At 32.2% G+C, this 26593-nt stretch overlaps 1 protein-coding gene across 1 annotated transcript in view; it reads left to right on the forward strand.

Annotated features, from left to right (window-relative positions):
• Positions 1-26593, forward strand: part of LOC129218031 (glutamate receptor 1-like) — a 357221-nt gene that overhangs the window by 151404 nt on the left and 179224 nt on the right. Inside the window, exons 4-7 of the mRNA XM_054852210.1 lie at positions 4543-4793; positions 5622-5786; positions 8089-8289; positions 17793-17900. Of these exons, the coding sequence (XP_054708185.1) occupies positions 4543-4793; positions 5622-5786; positions 8089-8289; positions 17793-17900 (725 nt within the window). The remainder of the gene's footprint in view (positions 1-4542; positions 4794-5621; positions 5787-8088; positions 8290-17792; positions 17901-26593) is intronic.

A 26593-nucleotide genomic window follows, 5' to 3' on the forward strand; every position in this document is an offset into this window, starting at 1 on the left:
CTTCGCTAAAAGGTTTTCTGAATTGCTACAAGTTGCACGAAAGCAGACTTTTCTCTATTGTGAAAAACACTTTTAGTTACCATTTTTAAAACTGAATAAGCGTGTTTATGAAGTGTTTCGACTGAAGTTCGTTTACGGCCCGTCCAGATTGTCTAAGCTCTCAGAGAGAGCGATATAAGTCACTGGATTGCTGTAAATTCGCAAGGCAGGAACCGCAGGCAAGGCATATGCTTGGTTTTTACGTGCAAAGCTCTGGCCATGGCTGCTCGAATGGATTAAAATCCTTCTGTAAAAAATTTAATGGCATTGTCTGCGTCATTAACCTCCCTCCTCCCTACAAGGGCTGTTATTATTCTCATATATTGCTATTATTATTCGAATAAATCCCCATTCCCCCTCAAATTTATCCCACTTCCCCCAAAACGCGGCCTTTTATTGAAGAAACTAAACTCCTTTTAAAATAACTTCTCCGATAATTTTAATTATATACTAAGCATCAAGACCCCCCTCCCCCCAATGGGCAGGCCTGCTTTAGCTATTACTATTCGAATAAACCGATGGAATATATTTTTCCAAGATGTCCAATGGCGTTTCTCTAGCATATCTTAACATGCAGATAATGTAACTAGGAGTGCCCATTCCCCCAGACTGCGATTGCCCCCCTCAATTTTACCAAATCCCCTTGTCCAGGAATTACGACCCACTAATAAAAAGGCTTAAATTCTTCTAAAGTAATTTCTCCAAACGTTCTGCGGTATAATCTGCCTCATGATCCCCCCTCTTCCTCTGACACAAACACACGAGAATCCTTGCTGTATCTATATTATTCAAATGTTGAATTTAACGACATAAATATATCGATATATCAAAAATATCGATATTTTGAGAGCGATATATCGCGGTATTAAAATCCTGATGCCGCCCAGCCCTATTATCAACACTGCTAGCACTTCTAGCGAGAAACATAAAAGAAAAAAAAACCTTACTGCCAAACCAGAAACATAGTATCGATAAAAACTGTTTTCCACAAACGCTGTTTGATTTAAGACAATTCATTACAAGTTAAAATGTTATTTTTAAAACCACTTAACCAAAAAAGTCTTTTAGAAAAAGAAAGTAAATAATTTTTTTAAAAAACTAGATCTGACGGAAAACCTGTGCAGAATAATTAAATGACCCAAATTTCCTACTTAAAGGCCAATAAGAAGAGAAAGAAATTTATTGGTCACATTCAACAGCTCTATTCACTGTTATTCTCACAAAACAGATTAGCTACAAACTGTTTATTCCAAACAACCAAGTAACACTCGTTGAAATCAAAGTGCCTTTGACTATTGACTAATAGAATCCGAGACTGGTAGAAGCCACAAGCTTAATCATCTGGATCCTCTGACCGCAGTCAGCTTCACAGACTGACGCATTTCTGCAGAAGACTCATTAGTCATTCCCCATCCTCACCTAAGGCTCCTATATAAGGGGAGCTGACTTATCCGACATTTTGGTTCCAAAATTGTTGGGCGAAAAAAATAGTATTTGTACAAAAGCCTCATTGCAGAAAACTGGTGTCCAAGCTTTCGATGTGTTCCCTGATGTATGCTTGATTATTTTGTTCTGTAGATGAAGGCTATTTAATTAATACAAATTAAAAACAAATAAGGTGTGAAAATGAAGTTTATTACAGTAAACATTTTCCGATCCTTTTTTGCTGAATTTTTTAACTAAGTTATATTTCTAGATTCACCTTAAGTGACGTTTTACTCAACTCAATATCAATTGTTTTACGACATATCAACCAGCGAATATTATAACGTATTTATAAACACTAGAAACGAGGTTGGATCCAATTTTGTCTTGGAACCAAAATGTCGGATAAGTCAGCCTGGCCTATTCAAGGGGCTCTATCCTCACCCGCATAAGGTCGGATAATCGGGTAATCTCCTGGAATGACTCGCCAATCAACAAACCGAATGAAACAGCAAAGACCAGAGTCGAAAATTACTCCCTGCCCCTTCACTTATTCTCCGAGTAAATTTCTTCCAGTGAGTATTGCTGGAGTAATATTTTTCCCTCGTGTGCTTTGTTTTTTTTTTTTTTTTTTTTGGAAGAGGTTGGGGGAAATAGATTCAGCTTATTTTAGTTCATAAGGTTTTGACCATGTAGATTAAGGGGTACGAAGGCAGGAAACGTGCTAGAAAGAAGGATGGGATGGGGAGATTTTATGAATATTGACTTCAAGCGATATTAGCACGGACATTTATCAATAGATATATAGTATATTGCCATAGTAACTGAATACTTCTAAAAATGATGTAACTTCTAATAGGATATTAACATATACGAATTAAAATAAATGTTTTCTTCCTAGTTCTGGAAGTATCAGTTATTGTAAACATAGTTTGCATGTAAGTTCTTTATAAGGCCATTTTTACATGCTCTGCTATAGTAATATCAGTTGTAGAAACGCAAGCTCAAAAGCTGCAAATAACTTTTGCGCAAAAAGATTCAAATTTCTTATATTGAGACAGAAATTCCTGAAACAGATGCAATTTAAGGCAATGAGAAGCAACGGGATATGAGTTTCAAAATTAAAAATTTGAGATAACCAGTACAAATGGTAGGTGAACCTCTCCTCTGTCTTGGGGCTAGAGAGTACCAATAGCCCTGGTAGGTGCTGGCATACAGCATGATTTAGAAAAAAAGAACTTTTCAATGAAAGCTTACCTACGAAAATATCTTTTAACTCGTTTTACTCAACACTTAAAAATGTACACTTACATCCTTTTGCTTATCACTATCTCATAAGTATTTGTAAAAAAAAAAACTTAACTTACACGTGTTTAGAATAACTTGAGCTGAAACTGATTGCATGTCTTGAACCGAACCCTAAATTAAAAAAAAAAAAAATCATTATAGCTCACCTGTATCTGTAAGGCTTTGATATAAAAAAAAGTCATTAAAAAGAATATTTTTTTTTCTATTTATTTATTTTTATGACGTTATAAGTTTGACAACTACAAGTTTTAGCAAAAAAAAAATCATTATCGCACTACTACCATACAATATAAATGGTTTAGACTTAAAAAATATATATATATATTTCACCGGTATTTTATAAACCTTAGTAAATACTTTTTCGGATGAAATCATATGTAGACTAAATAATAAATTGTGGAACTTAAAATAACCTTTCATTAGACAAAGAGCTCTGCACAACGTTCATTTTTTTTTTCTTAGAGCAAGTTAAAAGTAAATAAAATAACTTTTATGCAATGAAAAATTTGTGCACTTAATGTGAAGCCAGTTTTCATGAAACTGTAGTTATTTGTTTGATATGTAAATCAAAATGATACCTTCTTCGTTTGATATTTTTTAAGTAAACATTTAACTATTTATTAAAAATCCATGAACAATCCTTGTGTAATTTATGCACTTTTATATTTTTGCACTAAACCGTCAATTAGCTTCAACGTAGGACTGGATATGGGATCATTTTAAAAGGATGTTTTTTTCCCTTAATTTAGAATAATAAAAATTACGTTGACCATGTAAATCTTTAAAGCTCAGTCGTTAATCTGGTGCACATTAAAGTCATGATAGAAATATATTTCGCAAGTTTTCCTGTTATTTTTCAGAAAAATGGCCAATTTATTTATTAGGCAAAACGTTTTGGGATGAATGTCTAAATTTACATAGTTTAAAGAGGTATCAAAAAAGATTTATTAAAAAATGAACGAATAAATTGAATGAAATTAATGAATGCATAAAAAGTGCATGAATTTATAAATGATTATAAGTAAATGTGTGAGTAAATTGGTGAATGAAGAATTAATAAGTTGTAGAATAAATACAGATATGAGTAAGAAATAATTTATAAATGACGTAGTTTAATTGACTGAATAAAAAATACATAAATGAATTAATAAATGAATTTATTTAGTTATTTCACTTTTCCCCACATGCACATGGCATATTGTATTACACATTTAGAAGCATACCCAATATTAAATAGTTTTTTCGAAACACAATAACAGGATATCTAACAAGTAAATGTAAATAATGTTGACTGATGTTAAAATGCAGTGTTTTTTTTTTTTTTTAACATAGACTATTTTATTACAAGTTCAATCTTTCATTCCAAAATTTTTAAATAAATACGTACACTTTTTTATTAAAAAAACATACATTAAAAGATAGAAAATTTTGTGATTGTATGTACTTAAGAATTCGAACAATATTTTAAATTGTTAATAAATTTAATTCTTCGCCATGTCTTTGAAATAAATAATTGTAATTTAGAGTACTGAAATAAAATCACATGTTAAGAAATAAAACAAATTGGGATAAGGATGCGAAATGAAGCAGAATCCAGACAAACTATTTGTTCATATTTTTAACCCAACTCGGCCGAAAGTCATTTCGTCCAAACACAAAAAAAGATTCCCCAATACTGTAAATCGGCGGATACAAAGAATCTCTCGGTGTAAAGAGAGTTCGCTTTGTGGTAGAAAGAATTTCATCTTAAATTACTTTTCTTCCCTACAGGCCTTTTGAAACTGCAGCACATTTTCGAGCTGACCACCGAAGACTATAATCTAGACGTAAGAATAGTGAAAAGAATCACCAATGCCACCGATGCCAATGAATTTCTTCGTGAAATTGAAAACTCGAGCCCTGAGGCTCGAAAGCACATTGTCCTGGATTGTAATGCCGAAAACGGGAAGACGATTATAATCAACCACGTCCATGATATTTACATGGGGAGGAGAAATTACCATTTTCTTCTGACTAGCCTGGTAAGTTTAATGGGCTCTTTCGCTCTACTTTATGAGGGTGATGCCTGCGTCATCGATTATAAATTGTAGCCTTCCCCAAGTGTTGAAAGTGATATGTGAGTTGCATCCCTTAGCGGTAAAGGGATATTATGAATACATTTGCAACGTTTTTTTTATGAAAAAATAATAATATTTCACTTCTCCATTACGTAACTGTTTACATTAACTATACGGCCAATTTGGGTTTATTTAACCCGTGTGTGTTCGTTTTTGCTCCACTTTTTATGTCTTAGTATTTTTGACTTTAAAAAACTAGAAGCCTGCACTCTGCCGGTAAGGTTGTGAAAAAGGTTTTCCTTCCCTTATTTTAGAAAAGAAAAAAAAAATTACTGCATTTTGCGCACTTAACTGCAACAGAAAATACTTCCATAGTTAGTTTAGAAGCTATATTTGGAGCGATAGAAATCGCTCTTCCCGCAGTATAATAATCTATTTGGTTCTGTGAAGTAAAAATTTGAAATTTTTAAATGTTTAACAATTTTGATTTACGGTACATATATATTCTGCCGTTCGAGATAATTGAAGAAATGTGTGTTGGTTTCAATGCTAACAATATGGAAATGTTGGAATTAGACATTTTTTTAAAGCTAAACATTAAAGCTAACATACAATAAAATAGATGACAAAAAAGCAGCAAAAGACGAAATACACAAATATGCGATATACACACACGGCCCAGCCTTCTAATTTTTAACTACATGTCTCCGTTCGTGTCTAAAATAAGCCTAAGAAAATGTACAACACATTCTTTCAAATACATTTATACGCATATGTTTTTTCTCTTTTTAGGTAATGGATGAGTACTGGAAAAGTGACGTCCATGAGTTTGGAGCTATTAATATTACAGGCTTCCGCATTATCCAGTCCCATAATCCAGAGACGAATCAATTTTTAAGCACGTGGAAAACATTAAACACATCACGCTGGCCGGGAGCTGGTACTGAACATATCTCGGTTAGTTTCTTTTCTTATTTTTGTTTTTAATAAATGCATTTTTCTAACTTAATATTTTTTTAATGAATTATTTTTGCCTAACATGTCGTTAAAAATGTCTTTAAGCAAAATGAACTCAACGCACCAAAAACTACATTTGTAATAATTTTTTAATAATGTAATCCGTCCTACTTCATTATAAAACAATGCAAAGTAATGTTTGTGATACGTTTCTCAATATCGATACCCTGCGACAGTAAACTTTATTTAATTGTGATTATTAAAGACTCCAATTTTTGCATTTTGCATTAAAATGTACACTGTAAAAACGATTCAGAAACGCTCCTAGAAAATAATAGGCAGTTGATGTGCCCAACTTTTGCCAGCAACATGTTTCGCAAAAACCAGGAAAGTTTTCCGCTAAAATTCAGTAACTTTCCGAAAAAAATCCAGAAATCTTCCCATTTAATGCCAATCGTATCTCTGGAACTTCAGAGTGTTCTTAAGTAGGGATAATATAACAGCTTGTCACCTTCCTGATTAATGGAGACAGTTCCATAAACAGCATTGCAAACGTGGCCAAAGCTAAACCACAATTACAAGTAAGTACCAAGCATCTCACTCGATTGCAATTCCTGCAAAGCTACGTAGTTCATACTTAATCACTCCCTTTGGCAGTTTAATCAGCATGGACGAACCGTAATCGAGCTGAAGTCGATACATCTTATAAATACTTTCAGTTAATCTTTAAACTGGGAGCTAAAAATACTTTTTACCACAGAGAGAAACTGCATTTGCAAGGCGGGAATTGCAGGCAAGAGATATGCTTGGTTCCTTCTTGCATAGCTTTAGCCGTGGTCGCTCTGATATTTATGGAGCCTTCTTGGTAAAATAGGAACGTTCTAATCAATTATACTGAACCTACTTAAATTTTCTAGAAGGTTCTAGAGACATGACTGGCTTTAACAGGGCAGATTTCGCACGTCTTCATAAAGTTTCAAGGTTAATTTCAGAAAGGTTACTGACTTTTAGTGGAAAGCGTTACTGGTTTTTCCAAGATATGTTACTGGAAGAAATTGGGCACATCAGCTGCCCATTACTTTTCAGGAACGTTTCTGAATCGTTTTTACAGTGCAGGAAACTTTTTGACAACGATACTTGATATTTCCAGGAAGTGGATAAAAACCATTGAAAATCCGAAACGTTACACAGAAATACCCAGTAACGTTTTGCAATTTTTTACAGTGCTCATAAAGAGTGTCAAAAGCAGTTTCCGTGCAGTGCAATTATTTCGTGATTTGACACTTTACTAATGTAAAACGCCATTAAGCAAACTTAAATTTTCGCGAATTTCAGCCTTTAATTACAAAATGTTTACAATATGAATGCACTGACATTTTTAAAGTGTTGCGTTGCTTAATAAAACTAGTATATGAAGGGTTAACGCATTCATGCGATAATATAGCGTAAATATTTGACTATACATAAATTAGCATATGAGCTATTGTTTTATCATTTTGCCACGGAAAAGCAATCACCTGTTTCGCTCTAAAAAACAAAAAAGAAAGAGCGCAACATGCTCCAATTTCTCAATGCTTTATGCACATAAATATTTATCTTCTTAAAGTATTTTATAAAATTAAAGCCAGATACTAAAAGTGTAAAATTTTGGAGTGGAAGAGAGCATTAAAAAGCTTTCATTTTTTCCTGAATGGTTAAAAAAAAAGAAAAACAGAATGACCATCATGTCAAACTTCAGCACACCAAAAAAAAAAAAAAAGTAAACCATTACTGACATTTTTGAACATTAAAAATATAATGCTAAAGTATTAAAATTTCTTTCGGTCAAAGTTATATACATCCGGTAATAATCGCAATAATCAAGATTATCGGAGAAAACTGGTTTAGGGAGCACACTAAGCAACATAGGCTACTAAATTTAAACATTTATCTCAAAAAACTGGTGATATATATGAAGCGTCTTTAGAAATATTTGCAACCAAACTCTGATAAAAAAAAAATCATATTTACTTGACTCAAAAGAGTAACAATAACATAAAGCTGTGAAATAACTTCTTCAAAGTTTTACAACAATCGATTTATTTAATTTTGTATGTTATATTTTAAAAGTATTGATTATATCTTATGAAGCTTATTTATGCGTAAAGTTTTAGTTTCGCAAACAGTAAAAATAATTTATTTACAGGAACAGTTTCTTTAATTGTTTTAATTACTTTTAATAATTGTTATCATATTTAAATCAATGTGTTTATGATTTATTGTTAATACTTAAATATATGTTTGTTTTTTTTCTAATTCTCAGGCAACTGTGGCCTTAGCCTATGATGGCACCAAAGTAATTCTAGATGCATACAGTAGACTTCTTAAAAAACGACCAGATATATTTAGAAACAATTTTCGTAGAGGAGAAGTGTACAACAACGGCACTAAAGGAATAGATTGTAGAAAAATTCCAGTCACACCATGGGAGCATGGAGAAAAAATTAGTCACTATTTCAGAAAGGTCAGTTTTATTTTGTCAAATTATTTTCCTAAACATATTTTTTAACTTGAAAGTTTTGTACTTTTTCTGGACACAGAGTTTTAATGGCGGGAATCAGATGTTGGTTCGAGATATGTTTGTAGAGGGCGGTAAAAGTTACCCTGTTCAAACCTACCTACGTAGATTCAGTAAATTACCGCCCATTAGCCAGAGCTAAGGCTCCTATATAAGGGGAGCTGACTTATCCGACATTTTGGTTCCAAAATTATCGGGCGAAAAAAATAAACATTTGTACAAAAGCCTCATTGCAGAAAACTGGTGTCCAAACTTTAGGTGTGTTGCCCGATTGATGTTTGATTATTTTATTCTGTGGATGAATACAATTTAATTAATACAAATTAAAAACAAATAAGGTATGAAAATGAGGTTTATTACCGTAAACATTTCCCGATACATTTTAGCTGAATTTGTAAACGAAGTTATCTTTCAAAATTTACCTAAAGTGACATTTTACTCAACTTATCATCAATTATTTTACGACTTAGCAACCAGCGAATATTATGACGTATTTATAAATACTAGAAACGAGGTTGGATCCAATTCTGTCTTGGAACCAAAATGTCGGATAAGTCAGCCTGTCTTTTTCAAGGGGCTCTAGCCAGAGCTAAAGCAGAAATACACCGCCAGCTCAGTCATTTCCAGCCGAGGACTGCAGTTTCGTGCTTATTAGCACTCATCAGCCCGACACAGGAAAGTCACTGAACTAGAGATGGAAAACCTCTAAAGGAAGCCAAGAGTGCGGAACAAACTGGTAGCTAATACAGAATTAGCAAACCAGACGAGTGACCGAAGCAATGGTTCAGTTTAAATATATATATATATATATATATATATATATATATATATATATATATATATATATATATATATATATATATATATATATATATATATATATATATATATATATGGCTACAACGTAATAGCTTTCACTCCCCTTCACGATTTACTGTGAATTATTTAAACGTTTTTTAACTGAATTTTGTTTGGTTTCTTTGACTTCGGTATAAACAGGTGCAAAATGTATTGGGACACTTTCAAAAATTCATTTTTAAGGATTTCTCAAGGAATGAAAGACCAATTGCTCTGTAACTTTTGTCATATAACAGGTATGCTCTAGCTGTCAATTTCCAATTAAAATTATATCACCCTTGCCCTTTTGGGGTCAGTAACAAATTGAGGAAAACAAAAATGTTTTTTGGTCATCATTCATCGCAAATAGCTCAGAATAAGCTGTAAATTTCAAAAATTGTTTAGCTTACTATGTATAATCATTCTTCATACTTTTGGGAAGGTATCACTGATATTCACGAAGATATAAGCATTTCTTTCAAAACTACAACGTTTATTTGGTGGTTTTTGGCTCGTAAAATGCAAAGTTTTTCATCAAAGCTTACGAAACTTTCATAAAAATTGACAGCATACAAGAGAAGCATAATATTAAAATTTGAAATAAAATTATTGAAAATTTGATAAAATATGGACATTTAAAACAATTCATTTATCACTGCGCATGTGCAAAAGATATCAATTTATAACTTTCATCATCTAATACCCAACTAAATTCCTTAACTCATAAAAAAAATTCCAGTTCAATGTCTCAAAAAGCCGAATTTGACAATACTTTTTAATAGGCTACGAATCGCAAGGGATCGTTCGCAAATTAGCTGTTTTGATCATGAATCACACTAAAAGATGGCAAGCAAATGTTACAAACTTGTGAACGACCCCTCACGGTACGTCGCCTACCTAAGAATTATTGAAATTCGGCTCTTTAGATCGCTCATAACTTTCTGAATTTTTAAGATATTTAAATGGAATTTTTTACCTAATTTTCGGAATATCCAAGAGTTTGCTTATTCGTGGTTTACATGTCATCCTATTCCGACGATAATCGAGAGTTTACTGTATGGTCAAAGTTAGTGCAGAACTGCATGCACATAAAAAAGGACGTATTTGCCTGCAATTCTTGCAATGATACAATGTTTACTTTATATTCCACTGATTTTGGGCTCAATCAATCTGTATTGCGCAAGTGAGCCCGAAGGCGAAACCCTTAATAAACACGTAGAGTATATTTTGACAGTGGCAGCTAAAAACGTTTTTCACAAGTCTGCGTTCATGAAATCAGTAGTGATTCAGGAAACGTGTTCACGAATATACTCAAATTTCACATGAAATTTGTGTAAACCCGTAAAATTCCGGATTGCTTCCGGGGAAATATTCTATGACGTTTAGGATTTTTTTTACAGTGTAGAGCCAACTTAAAAACATTGTGAGCAAAGTTGATTTAAGAATAAAGTTCATTGTTTGGAGTAAGCAAATCAGAAGAAAGTTGTGTGTCAAAATTGGCCTAGAACTAGAAAGCTTTTTGCTTATCCGTTTTCAATGCTTATCAGCAACAACATATCTTGTCCATTTTATGACAACTTTCTAACACTGCTCAAAAATGCCATTTAAATTTTTTTTTTCTGTCGTTGTGTTTGCAAGTTGTTCCAAAAATTTTGACCATTTTCATTATCAAGAATTTCGCTATTATATTCCATTGTTAACGTTTCTGCAACATTTATGTTTAAAATCGGTCGTTTAAGAAGAAGTTGTTAAATTTCCCCATGCATGGAATTATTACATTAAATATCTTATGTTTTCCTAATTTAAGTGACATTTTAATAAAAAAAACATACAAACATTTATAAGTAAATTGGCCAGGGCTGTGAAGTCGGAGTCGGAGTCAGAGTCGTTCGAAAACATACCGACTCCAACTCTGACTCCAGGATTTTTTTCTCTAATTTTTACTTACTATACATATGTTTTTTACTTCGCTCTCAGTTAAATAATAAAATGAATGTATCCCTTGAGCAAGTCGGAATCGGTAGCTCGGGAAGAAACTTCTGAGAGCGTTCGGTAAATTGAAATAAGCGTACATTGTAAAAACGATTCAGAAACGTTCCTTGAAATTAATGGGCAGCTGATGTGCCCACTTTCTTCCAGCAACATATCTTACAAAAAACAGGAACGTTTTCCGCTAAAATTCAGTAATCTTACTGAGATTATCCTGAAAGCCTCCTGAAATATTCTGAACTCCTCCCGTTTAAAACCAGTCGTATATCTGGAATCTTAAAATAAACTTAGGTGGGTGTACATTATAATAGTTTGGCACCTTATTGCGTTGCGAATAAGCTCTAAAAACAGTGTTGCAAACATGGCGAAAGCTAAGACTGAATTAAAAGTAGGTATCAAGAATTTTACTCACCTGCAATGCTCGCAAAGCTAGTTCGTAGACTGATTTGCGCCCTTTGGACACCTTATCAGTCTGGACGGACTACAATCAAACTGAAGAGGATACACTTTATAAATACGTTCAGGTTATCTTTAAACTGGGAGCTAAACATTTTTTTTTTACAGCAGTGAGAAGTCTGCATTCGTGCGACTTGTAGCAATTCAGGAAACTTTTTGACAAGTATACTTGATTTTTCCAGAAAGTGGATAAAAACCATAAAAATCCCGAAACGTTACACGGAAATACTCAGTAACGTTTCAGAATTTTTTTACAGTGTAGGCACGAAAGCACAAATCCAAAATATCCGATAAAATTTATGTTTTTTTTTTTCTTTAATCAAGAGACTCATGTCTATAAGCTTGCTTCTCAATAAAATGTATGAAATAAAATAAGTATATGATTTCTTGGTTACAACACTATATAATTTCAGTTAACCTTAAAATCTTCATATTAAGGTTAATTCAAAAGTAGCCAATAAAATTCAAATTAAGAATTTAGCGAAGAAGAAACATAGGTAGGGGAGGGTGGGGCACAGTGAGACGAAAAATGTTAAGTTCAAGATATTTTGAAACTTTGATTAGATAAGAAAAAAATTAAGGTGGGTTTGTAATGCAGCTCAAGTATACAAACTTCTGAGACGCAAAAAATTTCATTGCTATTTAAAGTTTTAGAGATAATATTAAAAAAAAAGAAAACGTAAAATTTTGTCTCATTGAACATGTGGGATTGTCGTTCACATGGATGTGTCGTTCATGAACGAACGGGTCAACGGGAACGGATCCGTTCGTTCCCTTAATAAATGAACGACCGGTCTTTTGAACGGTGGGCAGTTTGGAATATTATATTGATACACTTGTGAAAAAAACGCATATTTTTAGCCTACTTTCCCAGTAAAAGTCAGAAAAAGATTTTTAAAAAAGCATGAAAAAAGGCTTAATGGGCGGTTCTCGAAAAAATATCCCGTGCGTAACGATAAGTTTTTTAATTTTTACAGCTAAACAAAGCCTTCAAAAAATAATGCAGTTTAGGAATAGTACATGCTTTAATATAATATCAAAGCATAACAGTTAATCACATATTTAATGAATAGTTACTTGAATAAAATTTAAAAAAACGCACGGGTCATTTTTTCGAAAATCGCCCGAGTGCATCTTTAAAATGTCGCTAAAAACAAAACAAATGTCAAAAATAAATAAAATAATTAAATAAATATTAAAAATGAAAAATAAGTAGGGTATTGAGGTGGGGAAAATGTGTCTGTCTGTCGTTGCAGTTCACTTGCAATTTTCCAATGTATCCATTAGTAATGTTTTGTGTAACTTGTTTGGACTACTAACAAATTGTTGAACAACTGTTCCTATCGACAAAATTATTTCCAAAAATTACCTTTTTATCATTTTTATTTTGATTGATTATTACTGTCTATTTTATCCCCATTCAAAAAGTGTTGCGGGTTTTTTTCTGTTCACATCGGTGCAGTGGAATAATTTTAAAGCTCCCTAATATTTTTAGATTTTTTTTAAAATTAAGTTATCCGGTACTCCGGCTGAGCTACCGATATAGTTGTTGTTACCATATTCGTTATATATGGTCTATTGATTGGTAGTACTATAATTTTAAGTATGAAAAATTCGATAAGTTAATTTTTAAACATACTCAAATGGAACCTGCGATTTTTGGAATAGAACACATATCTTACCATTCGTCAACTGAGAAATATCTTACAAAATCAACTAAAATTGTTTTATGTATCTAAACCTGAATATATTTTTTTTATTCATTTTTCATAGGCATGTTTTCTTACTTTTGGATCATTTTAGTTATTTTTCTTTCAAAGAAACTATCTGATCCAATGTAACATTTCGAATGTGCGTGAGTATGTCGTGCAGAGAGCTCACCTGCAACTTTTTAAAATAAACAAAATCGTTCAAATGGACGAATTGAATGAATGGATCAAAAAAATGAACGATCCTATGACGAATGGATCATTAAAAAGAACGGTACTGCCTGCCTCTACGCTGAACGCCACTCACAGTTAGACAGCACACAAAGCACAGAGACAGAGGATATAGTGTTGATAAAAACATAATATGTTCAACATTTAAAACCAAAATTAAATCCTAACGAGAAAAATATTCAAGTTTCATTGTACATTTAAATAAAAATATAATTTTCCGACCACAAAAAACATTGATTTTGCTTTTTGTCTGTTCTTTTCGTAGGAGCTGTTATAAACAATTTAAAATTGTTATCCGGAATGGATGTAACATCTAGTACAGATAGTCAAATAAAAACAGTCATAATGGTTTTCCTTTTGCACAAAAAAAAATGTAAAGGTCTCCATTGGTATCAGCTACCATTAGAACTTTTCTAACATAAAAAAGTTTGATGGCAAATTCTTTCTGAACATCATGAGTCCCACGACCTAGCTCTTCAAATCCAGAAGGTAGATTATTTTTGCACATGTCAATATGTAAAGTAAGACAAAACAACGTTAGACGAAGCACAAATTTGCAAATTACAGCAGACACGTGTTTCGGCTTTGTTGGATGTCTTTTCATCCATAAGCTCATTATTTTCTGCATTGAAAATTGGCGTTCCCTGTAACGCCGAAACACGTGTCTGCTGTAATTTGCAAATTTGTGCTTCGTCTAACGTTGTTTTGTCTTACTTTACTGTTCAGCACAAAGGTATTTATTTAACTTATGTCAATATGATCTGATAAAACATGAGATCCGCCATTTACTTTTTTCTGCCTCATCAGTTGTGTCAACTAAACCTTATTTTTTCTACATTTTTGACACTTTTTTTATTGCTCTAGTTTTCGTGTTTATTTATTCTAAAATTTGCATTCCAGGACCATCTCTGGCAATGATACTTTTACACTTTTATGTTTCTTTATTACTTAATCTTTTCTCTCTTCGGTTTTTGGATATCTTCTGAAATGCTAATAACCTAAGAAAACACTCACTGCTACTCTAGAGCAAGAGGGTGTTTTTTCATCAGTTATGTCTAAAATTTACAGATTATTATGATCTACTTTATCTGAAATGTCACTTGGAATCAGAAGGTAAATTACAATCTTTTCTCTCTTCGGTTTTTGGATATCCTCTGAAATGCTAATAACCTAAGAAAACACTCACTGCTACACTAGAGCAAGAGGGTGTTTTTACATCAGTTATGTCTATAATTTACAGATTATGATGATCTACTTTATCTGAAATGTCACTTTGAATCAGAAGGTAAATTACAAATGGAATCCTCATGGAATCGTCAGGAAAATTCCCTATTTTCAGCTTGCGTGGTTTAATTCATTTTTGATGAGGTAAAAATACCTGTAAAGTAATCAAACATCAACTTGAAAATTCCAAGACCATAAAAATACATTTAAAAAAAAACATCCCCTTCGAATCAGAATTCAGGATGGCTCAAAGTGAGACTGTCTCACTCAGCCTCATTTACGTCTGTCTTACTGTACCCACTCCACCTTTTTCTTCGTGTAAAGCATAACATAAATGTTTTTTATGATACTTAGCCGCATGGGTGAAATGATCAAATGGCTATTCTTAATTCATAAAAGGAAATTTTATAAATCAATTAATGCGAGAGTCAAAATAAAAGCATTGTTTGCCTAGAATCAGGAAAGTAAAGATCATTTGATTACAAACACGAGCAGCAACTTCATATCCCAGGGTCCAAAAGGTCAAATGCTGCTGATTTATGCACTGTAAAAACGATTCAGAAACGTTCCTGGACAATAATAGGCAGCTGATGTGCCCAATTTCAACCAGTAACATTTCTTACAAAAACCAGGAACGTTTTCCGATACAAGTGAGTAACCTTCCTGAAATGCTGGTAAATATCCCCTGTTAAAGCCAGTCGTGAACCTTCTACAAAAATTAAATAGGTTTAATGTATTTTTTCTAGAAGCTTCCTGGTTTACCAAGAAAGGTCCAGAAGCATTACCGCGACCATGGCCAAAGCTGCGCGAATAATTGCAAGCAAGAGCCAACCATATTTCTCGCCAGCAATTCCTGCCTCGCAAGGCTGCAGCTATCCAGTGACTTATTTGCTCCCATTGGGAGTTCAGTCAATTTGGACGGGCCGTGATCAAATTGAAGCCGATACACCTTATAAACATGCTCAGTCATTCTTTAAACTGGTAGCAAAAATATCTTTCACACCAGTGAAATGTTTGCATTCGTGCATCTTTTAGCAATTCAGGAAACTTTTTTGCGAAGATACTTGATTTTGCGGGGAAATAGGTGAAAACCTCTGAAATCCCGAAACGTTCCACGGAGATAACCAGTAACGTTTTCGAATTTTTTTACAGTGAAGTATGGACTTTATTTACGTTGGTTTTCCACTTTAATCATACTACATTAATGTATTTTTTCCCCCCAAAAATACTCTAACTACAAAAATAATTGCAGGTGTTATAAATTAGAATAATAGTACATTTAGTAGATAATAGTACATAGTCTAAAGTACATTTTATAAATCTTCCCGTCATAAAAATTTTATATCTATAATTTGACGTAAGTTGCCAAATATGTAAAATACTGTAACTAAAATCTGAACTTGCTCTAAAAACATTTACATACAGTTACAGAAAAAAGTTGTATCCGAAGATTTATGCAATTGGGTTGAAAAATATTTGTAAAGAAAAAACTTGGAGAAACAACGAACTCATGAAAAGATTTTTCTAAGTTTTAAGCAAAATCTCAATTTTCTGCAAAATAACCTACTTTATCCTTCAAGAAAGAAAAATATATGAAAATATCATTAATCATTTTCCAGCTTTAGCGCAACTTTTATTAAACGTTTAGAAAATATGAGCTGAGTAAGATTGAAATTTGTTTTAGCTAGAAGTGACTGAAAAAACTGTTTATACAGTCGCACGTTTGGAAGAGAAAAATATGCAGCAATAATAACCTACGGTTTTCAAAATAAAACATTAAAAAATAAAGTAAGTAACAAAATCTTTAATAAATCCTCAAGTAGAATTATTTTAACTATTTAGATTTGCGTTTTGCAGCACTTGGAAAACTAAATTAAAGATCTTTGCAAGGAGTTTTGCCTTGAAGCTAGAATGAAGTTGTCATTAGCAGACATGGAATTCGAATACCTTCACACATTCACTACATTCGTCGGTTTTTTTAATTCTTTCTCTTTCTCTCTCTCTTTCTCTCTTTAAAAGGTTTTGGATAATCTAAAATTTTTAATAATAGCAGATTTTTTAATAATTGCAATAATTTTAATAATTTGCTATAATAATTTATATTGCAAAAAATACAAAACGCCCCACCTGATTACTTTTATATATAATGACTTTCATTGCGTAAACAAACATTTCCAATCCGTTTTAAATACATATTTTTATTTAGTTAAATCAGATTGGGTATAGTTCAATTAATTTTTCTTGTTTTGCAGTGATTTGATTCAGTCATCTCTTTAATACGAAAACTCGGTATGCAATCTGCAATGGTTGAACATTTCATTGTGACCCATAAGGGCTTTTGTTAAAACCCATCATTAAAATCAAATTTTTGGATCAGATCAGTGACAGACACAGATCAGTGTTTACAGCAGAATTGAGATTAGCAACGTGGCTAGCATTTCTAACCTCCAAAAATATTCAAAAGGAAATAAAAAGTCCTTGAAAACTTTCATTAGTGTATCATGTTTAAAACCACGTTAGCAGTCTCATTAAAAATGTTCATTGTAAAAAAAAAATAAGTTTTTTCAACAACACCTTATTAAAATAAGAAAAGCATATTTTAACTAACAGCAAGAGTCCCCAAAAGTTGCCATTACAAAAAAGACAACCGTCCTTGAAACTTAAAATTAAAATAAACATAACATATCCAAAATGAGGAATACAGATCTTAGATATTCTATGGAAAAACAGACCACCATTCCCTAAATTCAATAAATGTATTAATAAAAGTTTTATTCACGACAATTTCTTTATATTTTTTTTTAACTTAGTATAAAATGATTTTAACCTGAGAGTAAGCAAAACCTGGAGCAAAATTTTTACCTTCACGAGAGAAATTTTTTTATTATATTTCCTTTAACCTTTGACTTGGGGTGTGTGCTTTAGGATATTTATGAATGCTCAAAATTAGCAGCACTTTTGATGGAATATGATGTACAGTAATCTATTCACATTTCTTTCCAGACAGACATTCGAGGTATAACAGGCAATATTAGCTTCAATGAGCATGGATATAGAAAGAATTTTTCAATAGACGTCATGGAAATGACCATCAATACAGACATGACCAAGGTTTGTATCAGTCATCTCCTTTAATGTATTCAAAATATCTACAAAATTTCACCTAAAAATAATGTAGTTTAAAGCTGCTAAATTTATTTGGGTCATTCTTCAAAAAGGGTAACTTTTCTGTCACACGCCTTTTATAGTAAAACTTTAAGGAACAATTCATTTAATAATGATTTTTAATTTCAACAAAAATCTATCTATTTAAACCTGCTAACAAATTTTTAACAATAATTTTTATTTTAGTATATTTTTGGTTCACAACATGTGAATTTTTACCTCCGTGGCATGTGACACACCTAGTGTGACTGTTTATGTTGCTCAATAACTTGTTTAAATAAAAGAATATACTTATTTATTGATTATTGCTTTTACAAGTGTCTCAAATACTAATTGTTTAAGTATATTTAATTTTTATATTATGTTTTAGTTCGTTTTAGTAGTACAAGAAGTCATGTCACACAATAAACTCTCACCTCCGTTACCTAAACACAAAATACCATTCCTCATTAACACGTGGCAGTAATGACATCCAATTTTATTTTCCATGATACAAGGGAGCCCTCTTGTTTGTTTTAAGTCATAGTTGAAGTCATGAGATTTTTCTCGAAAAACAAAGAAATAAATTTTGCTTTAAAAACTTAGTGTGGTTATTCTGACTTCTCAACTCCGTGAACTTGCATTTCAGGGATGTCAATTAATGTAAAAAAGGACGTGAACTTGTTTTCATATACTTAACATGTGCAGATTGTAGCAACGAAGAAAAAAAATCCCTGAAAAATTCATCTATTAGGCCTATATTAATGGAAAATGCCTCACCTTCGTAAATCTCACCTCTGTGACAGACCTTATTAATGTCATTATTTCTGAGGTGAAAATGAATGATGGATGGGAAATACATCAATGATAGGCATTCTACCAAAATTATAAATTGCCAGTATATCCTCAAATTTACTAAATACTATTTTTAAACATACGTTTGAAACTACTAATTAAGCAGTACATTAATTAAAAGAGCTTAATATTATGCTCCCTCTAATCAGTAAATAGCTTATTGTTTGCACAATTAACAAAATTACTACTTTGATATTGAATTGGCCTTGATTTTTTAATATTAAAAGTATTTTCTTTTTTTTTTTTTCATTTCCGTGAACAAAGCATTTTTTTAATATTTTTTTTAACTTATGAGTAAAATAATTGGAACTTAGCTGGGCCATTGTTTATGTTTACTTCTAGTAGGCAACACTTCTATGTAAGAATGAACAAAAAAAAAGAAGATTTCGAAATTGAAAAATATTTGCGTTCAAAAGTTTCGTTTTCTGGAGAATGACCCATTTACAAAGCTTGTCAAATTGACTTAAAACTCGATATTTAATTTTTAAAACCATGTCTGAGAACACTAGGAATGAAAAATTGTACTGCCGTGTGCAGGTAAAGGATAGTAACCAAAACATTTTAATTTTTCTTTTTTTTTTTTTTTGCATTTTTGCCAGCCATTGTATAGATTTATTGCACAAACTTGCTTATTTGGTTTTCGCCAAAAAAAAAAAAAAAAAGGAGCAAAAAACCGTCCCCCCCCCCAAATATCTCGAAAACTGGTTTCTGCAGATACTGCCATTTGCCTGCTCACGGCAGTATAGCACTGAGTATTTCTTTTAAAAGTAAGTGATAATTTTTCTCAACCACTTCGTTTAATGAATATTTTCATAACCTTTCTCTGGCATAATGTTATACATTAGCAGGTTAATCTTTAATTCACAGTAAAAACAGTTCAGAAATGTTCTTGGAAAATAATGGGTGGCTAATGTGCACAATTTATGCCACCAACATATCTTGCAAAAAATCAGGAGTGTTTTCCTCTAAATTTCAGTAATATTTTTGAAATTATCATTGAAAATTTCGGAAGAATTAAGAAATCTCTTTGGTTAAAGCCTTTCATGTCTCGGGAACCTTCGAGAAAAATTAAGAAGGGCTACAGAAATTGAATAAAATTTTCCTGATTTACCAAAAGAGCACCACACGCAATAATACAACCCTGGTCAAAGCTAAGACAGAATTGAAAGTAAGACCGGAGCATCTTTCTCGTCTGCCAATTCTTGCCAAGCAAAGCTGCATTAATCGAATAACTTATTTGCTCCCATTGGGAGTTCAGTCGGTTTGGGCGGGCCGTACCTGAACTAAAGCCGATACACTTAACAAACATGCTCAGTCAATCTCTAAACTGGTAGCTGAAAATGTGTTTCACAACAGTTAAAAGTCTGCATTCGTGCAACTAGTAGCAGTTCAGGAATTTGCTGTGCAAAGATACTTGGTGTTACAGATAAATTGATGAAAACCTGTGAAATCAAGAAACTTTCCATGGAAATAATCAATAAGGTTTCGGAATGTTTTTTACTGTGTTTAAATATCATTTGAACAATATTGTGAACTTAATACGGAACTAGTGCTGAGTATATATGTATTGACATTTTATAGTCAATGATTCAAACATGTTGCCTATCTTACTGCCTAGGTTTTATGAACAAACCTAATGCTACCATACAGCATTGATTTTTTCTAGGGAAAACCATTTTTTTGAAAGTATGCGTTGCTTTTTTACAACATGATTTGTTTTCCCCGAAATTGTTGTTATCTACAGAAAAACAGCCTTATAATTGGAATTGGTGAGATTCAATACATAAACTCATTTTTAAACATTAAACAAAGAGTGGACGTAAATCAACTTGTAACAATAACTGTAAATGATTTCCGATTTAGAGTTATTTATAATATAACCATTATTTGAATTTTATTATTAAAAAAGTTTTAGTTTAAATCAGTAATCATAACTATTTTCGAATGAAATTATGATTACTAATGTAATAAACTCTAATGTAATTCAATATGTAATATACTCTATTACGTAATACGTAATAGAGTACATTACATACTGAATTACATTAGAGTATATTACATTAGTAATCATAATTACATTACGTATACGTTTTAAATACGTAAATAATAACGTACTCTAATGTAATTCAATATGTATTTACATACATATTGAATTTTGCGAGTATCAAACATTATTATTATTTTTTTTTTTTTTGTGCAAGAGAAAAGTTAAGAGGAGAATAACGTCATAATTTCAATGCATCAAAAAATCATCCATACTATGATTCTTAGCAACTACAAGAAAAAAAAATAAGCATGACTTTTTTTAAATTTTTTTTTAACTTCATTTTATTTGTTTGTTTCATTTTACTTATGTAATTATTATTCTTATTCATTTATGTAAGTTAAATACGCCAAAGAACTTGATGATAGCCTATTGTAGATTATTACATTAAATTTTCAAATCTAAAGCGAATTTATTTATTTGGTCATTTATATCCTTTTACGCATTCGTTTCGTGACCATGGGACGTAAGTGTCCCAAAAGTTCAAAATTTAGTTTTTTAATTATCGAATACAAATAACTTATCTTAATATTAGCATTAAAAAAAGTTAATAGTTTATAAATACGCTTTAATTAGTTTCGAAAACATCGCAAAGTTACGTTCCCTACCTTAAATCGTAGGGGAGGGTGGCCCAAAGCGGGTAGATTTTCGAAGAACGCTCGAAAATTGTAGTTTTTGGTTTTTTTATCGCAACAATTTCGGTTTTATTTCCTAGCAGGGTTCTTAACTTCAAAATAAAAAGTGCGATTTTGTATTATTTCAAACCCAATATTTATTTGCTATCAAACCTCACAAACATGTGAAAAACCCGCTTTGCCCTACCATTGAGACCAAAGCGGGTAAGCTTAACTAATTGCGGTTTGGTAGATTTGCATAGTTGACTAGCTACCTGCCATTATATAACAAAATATAAAACAGTTGTACTTATCCAAATTAAAGCCAGTACATTTGTTTATAAAACATAAAGAAATAACTGAGTTAGTTAATAGACTAATTAATTGCCATCCTAAAAAATAACTTTTTAAAGTTATACTTATTCTATTAAAAGAGAAAATCTAAGTCAGCACACGAGTCAAGAGATTTTAAATAAATATATCATTAAATCCTATACCTGCTTTGTCCAAACCCACATTTTGTATTTCAATAATTATAACCTTAAATTAATAATTAAAAAAAACGGAATGACCGTCGTAGTGTATAGGTGGATAGTGTCAGAATAAATTAATATTATTGACAATAAAAAAAAGGCTAGTCTTCAACTAATCACAAGTTATAAAACTTCATTTTTAAACAAAATGTATAATTTTTCATTTATATTTTTTATTTTATGCCTGGTTGCGCCATGCCGCTTCACTGCTGCTTCGCTGGTACTGATAATAACTCGGAGGTGTTCGGGTAAACACGACATACGTATTCATCGCCGTTAACACACCATGGGCGGAGCGGCATGCGGAGGCCTACACGATTTAGGCGACCTACTTGCTTTGGACCGCCCTCCCCTAAACTTCTTAAAACATCATGGATTCTTTTTATTTATTTAAAATTAATAATCATAATATTTTTTTAAGTACCGTATTCTAAATAATATTAAAAATATATTGATGCTTCCAAAGATAAAAGCTTTTGAGTTTAACTAAATTACCTTTAAGTATCCTTCACACGAGGCAACTTAGTTGAATCAACTTTTGGACGGGTGGTAGTAGAAAAGTGAGCGAATCATCCGAAATCCTTTACACTATAGTCAGCTCGTCATGTGCTCCAGGCACATCCGTTGCTACCATTGTCATCCCGAGAAGTAGAATCAACTACAAGGACATAACCAAGCGTTTGCTTCACACACAAGTAAATTAGTTGAGTCAATTCGGTTAATTTTAACAGCGATATAGAGTAGTTGTTTAAACAAATTCGGTTTCGTCCAGAGCAGTGATACATGAAATTATTTTGTTTGTTAAATGTTTTTTTTCCAGGGGGGGGGAGGTGATTCAACTAAGTTGCCTCGTGTGAACACAACGAAAAACGCCAGTCAACTAGTTGACAAGTTTTTTTTTTTTTTTTGAAAAGTTAATTCAACTAACTGCTTTGTGTGTCTGAGGCTTAAATTTCCAATAAAATCATTAATTAGATAGAAAATGTCACCAAGTTCAAAAAATAATAACACTTAACTTTTTACAAAATTCCAGTTCATCAAAAATATTAATTTCATTTTTTAAATTAATTTTATCAGGATATAAATAAACGTTATGTAACTTTAAATATCCAAATATATAATACATAAGTTAACAACCAAAACATATTACTATAGAACTCAAAACGCATGTTTCAGAATAGTTTGATCAAATTCCAATTATCTTCGAGCTGTGAAACTACACCACACATTTATGTCGTTGTTTAACTGCCTATAACAGATTGACAAGCGGTCTCGTCAGTTCATAGAGTTTATGAATACGCGCAATTAATCTAGATTCACGTTTGTGACGGGTGAAAACAGAACACGTACTTGTTATGGACATTTAATTACTGGAAATTTAATGGAACACCAAGAGCTACGCGAATGAACGTATTGTAATGCGTTAATAGAATTGGAATAATAGCACATTGGAGAAGACAACTAGTAAAAGAAAATATATATCTCATACAAGTATGATAAATATTTGGTTTAATTTTCCAGGAATATAAAAATTTACTTGGCTATTCATTTTTTAACTTTCATTTTAAAATTCCTGATTTTTCCATCAGTAGATTACAACTGGTGTATGTTTAAAATCGTTAAGTGTGAGAAAATTGAAATGAAATAATTAATAAATGTAGAATATATGTTTATAAAGAAAGTTAACATAATTTTCAATGCGCGTGTTCTTAATTGCCTGCTGGGACAATTTTGATATAAAGTTATTCTAAATGCTATTTTTTATGTTGTCAGCCGTAGTAAATATTTTAAAGAAGATATTTTTTAATAAGATTTTTTTTCTACTGCAAGGAGAGACAAAATGATTTTCTCAAAGTTTTGGCACTTAAAAATCTATTTAGTTCCGATTTTTCAATTAGTAGCTCTTCTGGAAGTAGCGAACATTAAATGCAATAGAGCTTATTACTGAGTAATGATAGGTCAATTCATTGCTGTGTTATCAACTTTTCAACAAAGCAACATTCGAGAAAACATGATTATTTAAATGCAGTCTTAGTTTTTAAAGGGAGTTTCAGCGAATAGTACCTCAAGAGACACCGTAAAAAGTAGAGATATATTTTAAATTATTAACACCAAATTCGATATAAAATTGCTTAATAGGTGAAGGATTGGAAAATATTTTAAAACAATAGAAAACGAGCTGATGTGTGCATCACATGAATTCCTTTTACTCCAATTTAATGTCATTTCCCCATTACTGGCAATTTTAATGTAATTCAATATTTTACTCTCTAAATAACACCAACAGTGGCTAAATTAAATCATATTAAAAAAAAAAAAAAAAAACCGCCAACTTTGTCGCCAAGTTGGCGACAAAACTTGGCGACCAAAAGACTGGCTTTATATCGCCAAGTGTCCGCCAAATTATAACGCCACTTGAGTTTACATCGAAATTAACAATGATTTCTCCCAAAAAGGGGCAAGAGACCCCTTTAGAAACACCCGAATGCAACCAAAAAGAGAGGTGCACAACTAGACCCCACTGGAGTCTACGTACCAAATTTCATTTTTCTAGGACATTCCGTTCTTGAGTTATGCGACATACATACGCACATACGCACATACATACATACGTACACACAGACGTCACGAGAAAATTCGTTGTAATTAACTCGGGATTCGTCATTATGGATATTTCGCGTGTCTATACTTTCTTAGGCACTTATCCACGTGTGGTCGAGTGGAAAAAAAAACTGAATATTCATTCTGGCGCGAATAAAATGGAAATTAAAGTCGATTTTCGAGTGAAATTTTTTTCGCGAATATAATACTTCCTTTTTTTTTTTTGTAAAAGGAAATAAAAACAATCTCGATATTTTGGTTAACAGTCGAAATTTCAAGTGCACGTACGCCTACAAGCATCCATATGTAAATAGAGAGACGAAAGGTACAAGCAAATATATTTGCAGTTCACTATTAAACTTTCAACAGTAAACTATTTTTAAGTTTTTGATTATTAGAAATAGAACACTCTAAATGCATAAAGTAGCTTAACTGAAATGCAACAAATAAATAGGGGAGGGGATGCTGTTGAAATATCCCGATACGTCTTAAAATCATTGAGCATGTGTTGGATTAGTGTTATTATCTGAACTAATTACCACATTAAAGGTAAGTGACAAAAAAGCGGAAAGGGGAGAGGGTTCACTAGGCAATAGCAGCTAAGTATGAAATGCATTACAATATCAGTTACGCAATAATAAATGCAATGCGCACGGGGATTCAAAAACAAGGTGGCGTTGCATAAGGATAATAATTTGTGAGTGTGGGATCTGCAGCGCTCTGGTGGAGCTTACATGAAAGTGTGTATTGTAAAGTTTAAATTCGCTACCGGTAGATGTCTCTAATTGTTGCCGTATTTGTCCCACATGTTATTTGTTATCTTGTTTGTCAAAATGACAAACAAGACAAAGGCACTTTATGATTGACTTTCCTAGGTTACCAGACTTAACGTCATGCGATAGTTTCTTTTGGGGATATTGTTTACTCTTTTAAAGAACGCCATATCTCAAAAAATGTAATTTTTCAGGAGAACTATTTTAAATTAAAAGTAAGATATCATGTAGTAAAACTATTTCAAGCTACTGATGGAACGCATAAGGTCCTTTTAAAGAAAATATGGTATTTCTTCTGTGTTTCATGAAATGAAGTATAAAAAGTGTAAGTTTTAAAAAAATGCGTTTTATTTATGACGTTCTTGCACTAAACGTCAAAGGTACTTTTCTCCACAACCCCCTTCTTAGCTTTTAGCCTTCGGTTAATTTCAAAGATACTATCATACTATTTTAAGTATCTCACAATATGTCACTATTGTTACAAATTGATCTCCTTAAAATACCGACAGTATCGAAATAAATACAAATAATGCGTTCCAGATTTAAAAATTAAAAAAAATGCTTTTTTGTTGTGTGCAATACACAGTTTTTGAAATAAATAATACACTGTAAAAACGATTCAGAAACGTTTCTGGAAAATAATAGGCAGCTGATGTGCCCAATTTCAACCAGTAACATTTCTTTAAAAAACCAGGAACGTTTTCCGATACAAGTGAGTAACCTTCCTGAAATGCTGGGAAATATCCCCTGTTAAAGCCAGTCGTGCACCTTCTACAAAAATTAAATAGGTTTAATGTACTTGATTAGAACCTTCCTGGTTTACCAAGAAAGGTTCAGAAGCATTACCGCGACCATGGCCAAAGCTACATGAATAATTGCAAGCAAGAACCAACCATATTTCTTGCCCGCAATTCATGCCTCGCAAGGCTGCAGCTATCCAGTGACTTATTTGCTCCCATTGGGAGTTCAGTCAATCAGGACGGGCCGTAATCAAATTGAAGCCGATACACCTTATAAACATGCTCAGTCATTCTTTAAACTGGTAGCAAAAAATATCTTTCATACCAGTGAAATGTCTGCATTCGTGCATCTTTTAGCAATTCAGGAAACTTTTTTGCGAAGATACCTGATTTTGCGGGGAAATAGGTGAAAACCTCTGAAATCCCGAAACGTTCCACGGAGATAACCAGTAACGTTTCGGAATTTTTTTACAGTGTATCATCTTTCACAGATGTTTTAT

This window comes from Uloborus diversus, chromosome 3 (genome assembly GCF_026930045.1).
Source record: "Uloborus diversus isolate 005 chromosome 3, Udiv.v.3.1, whole genome shotgun sequence".
Taxonomy (NCBI): Eukaryota; Metazoa; Arthropoda; class Arachnida; order Araneae; family Uloboridae; genus Uloborus; species Uloborus diversus.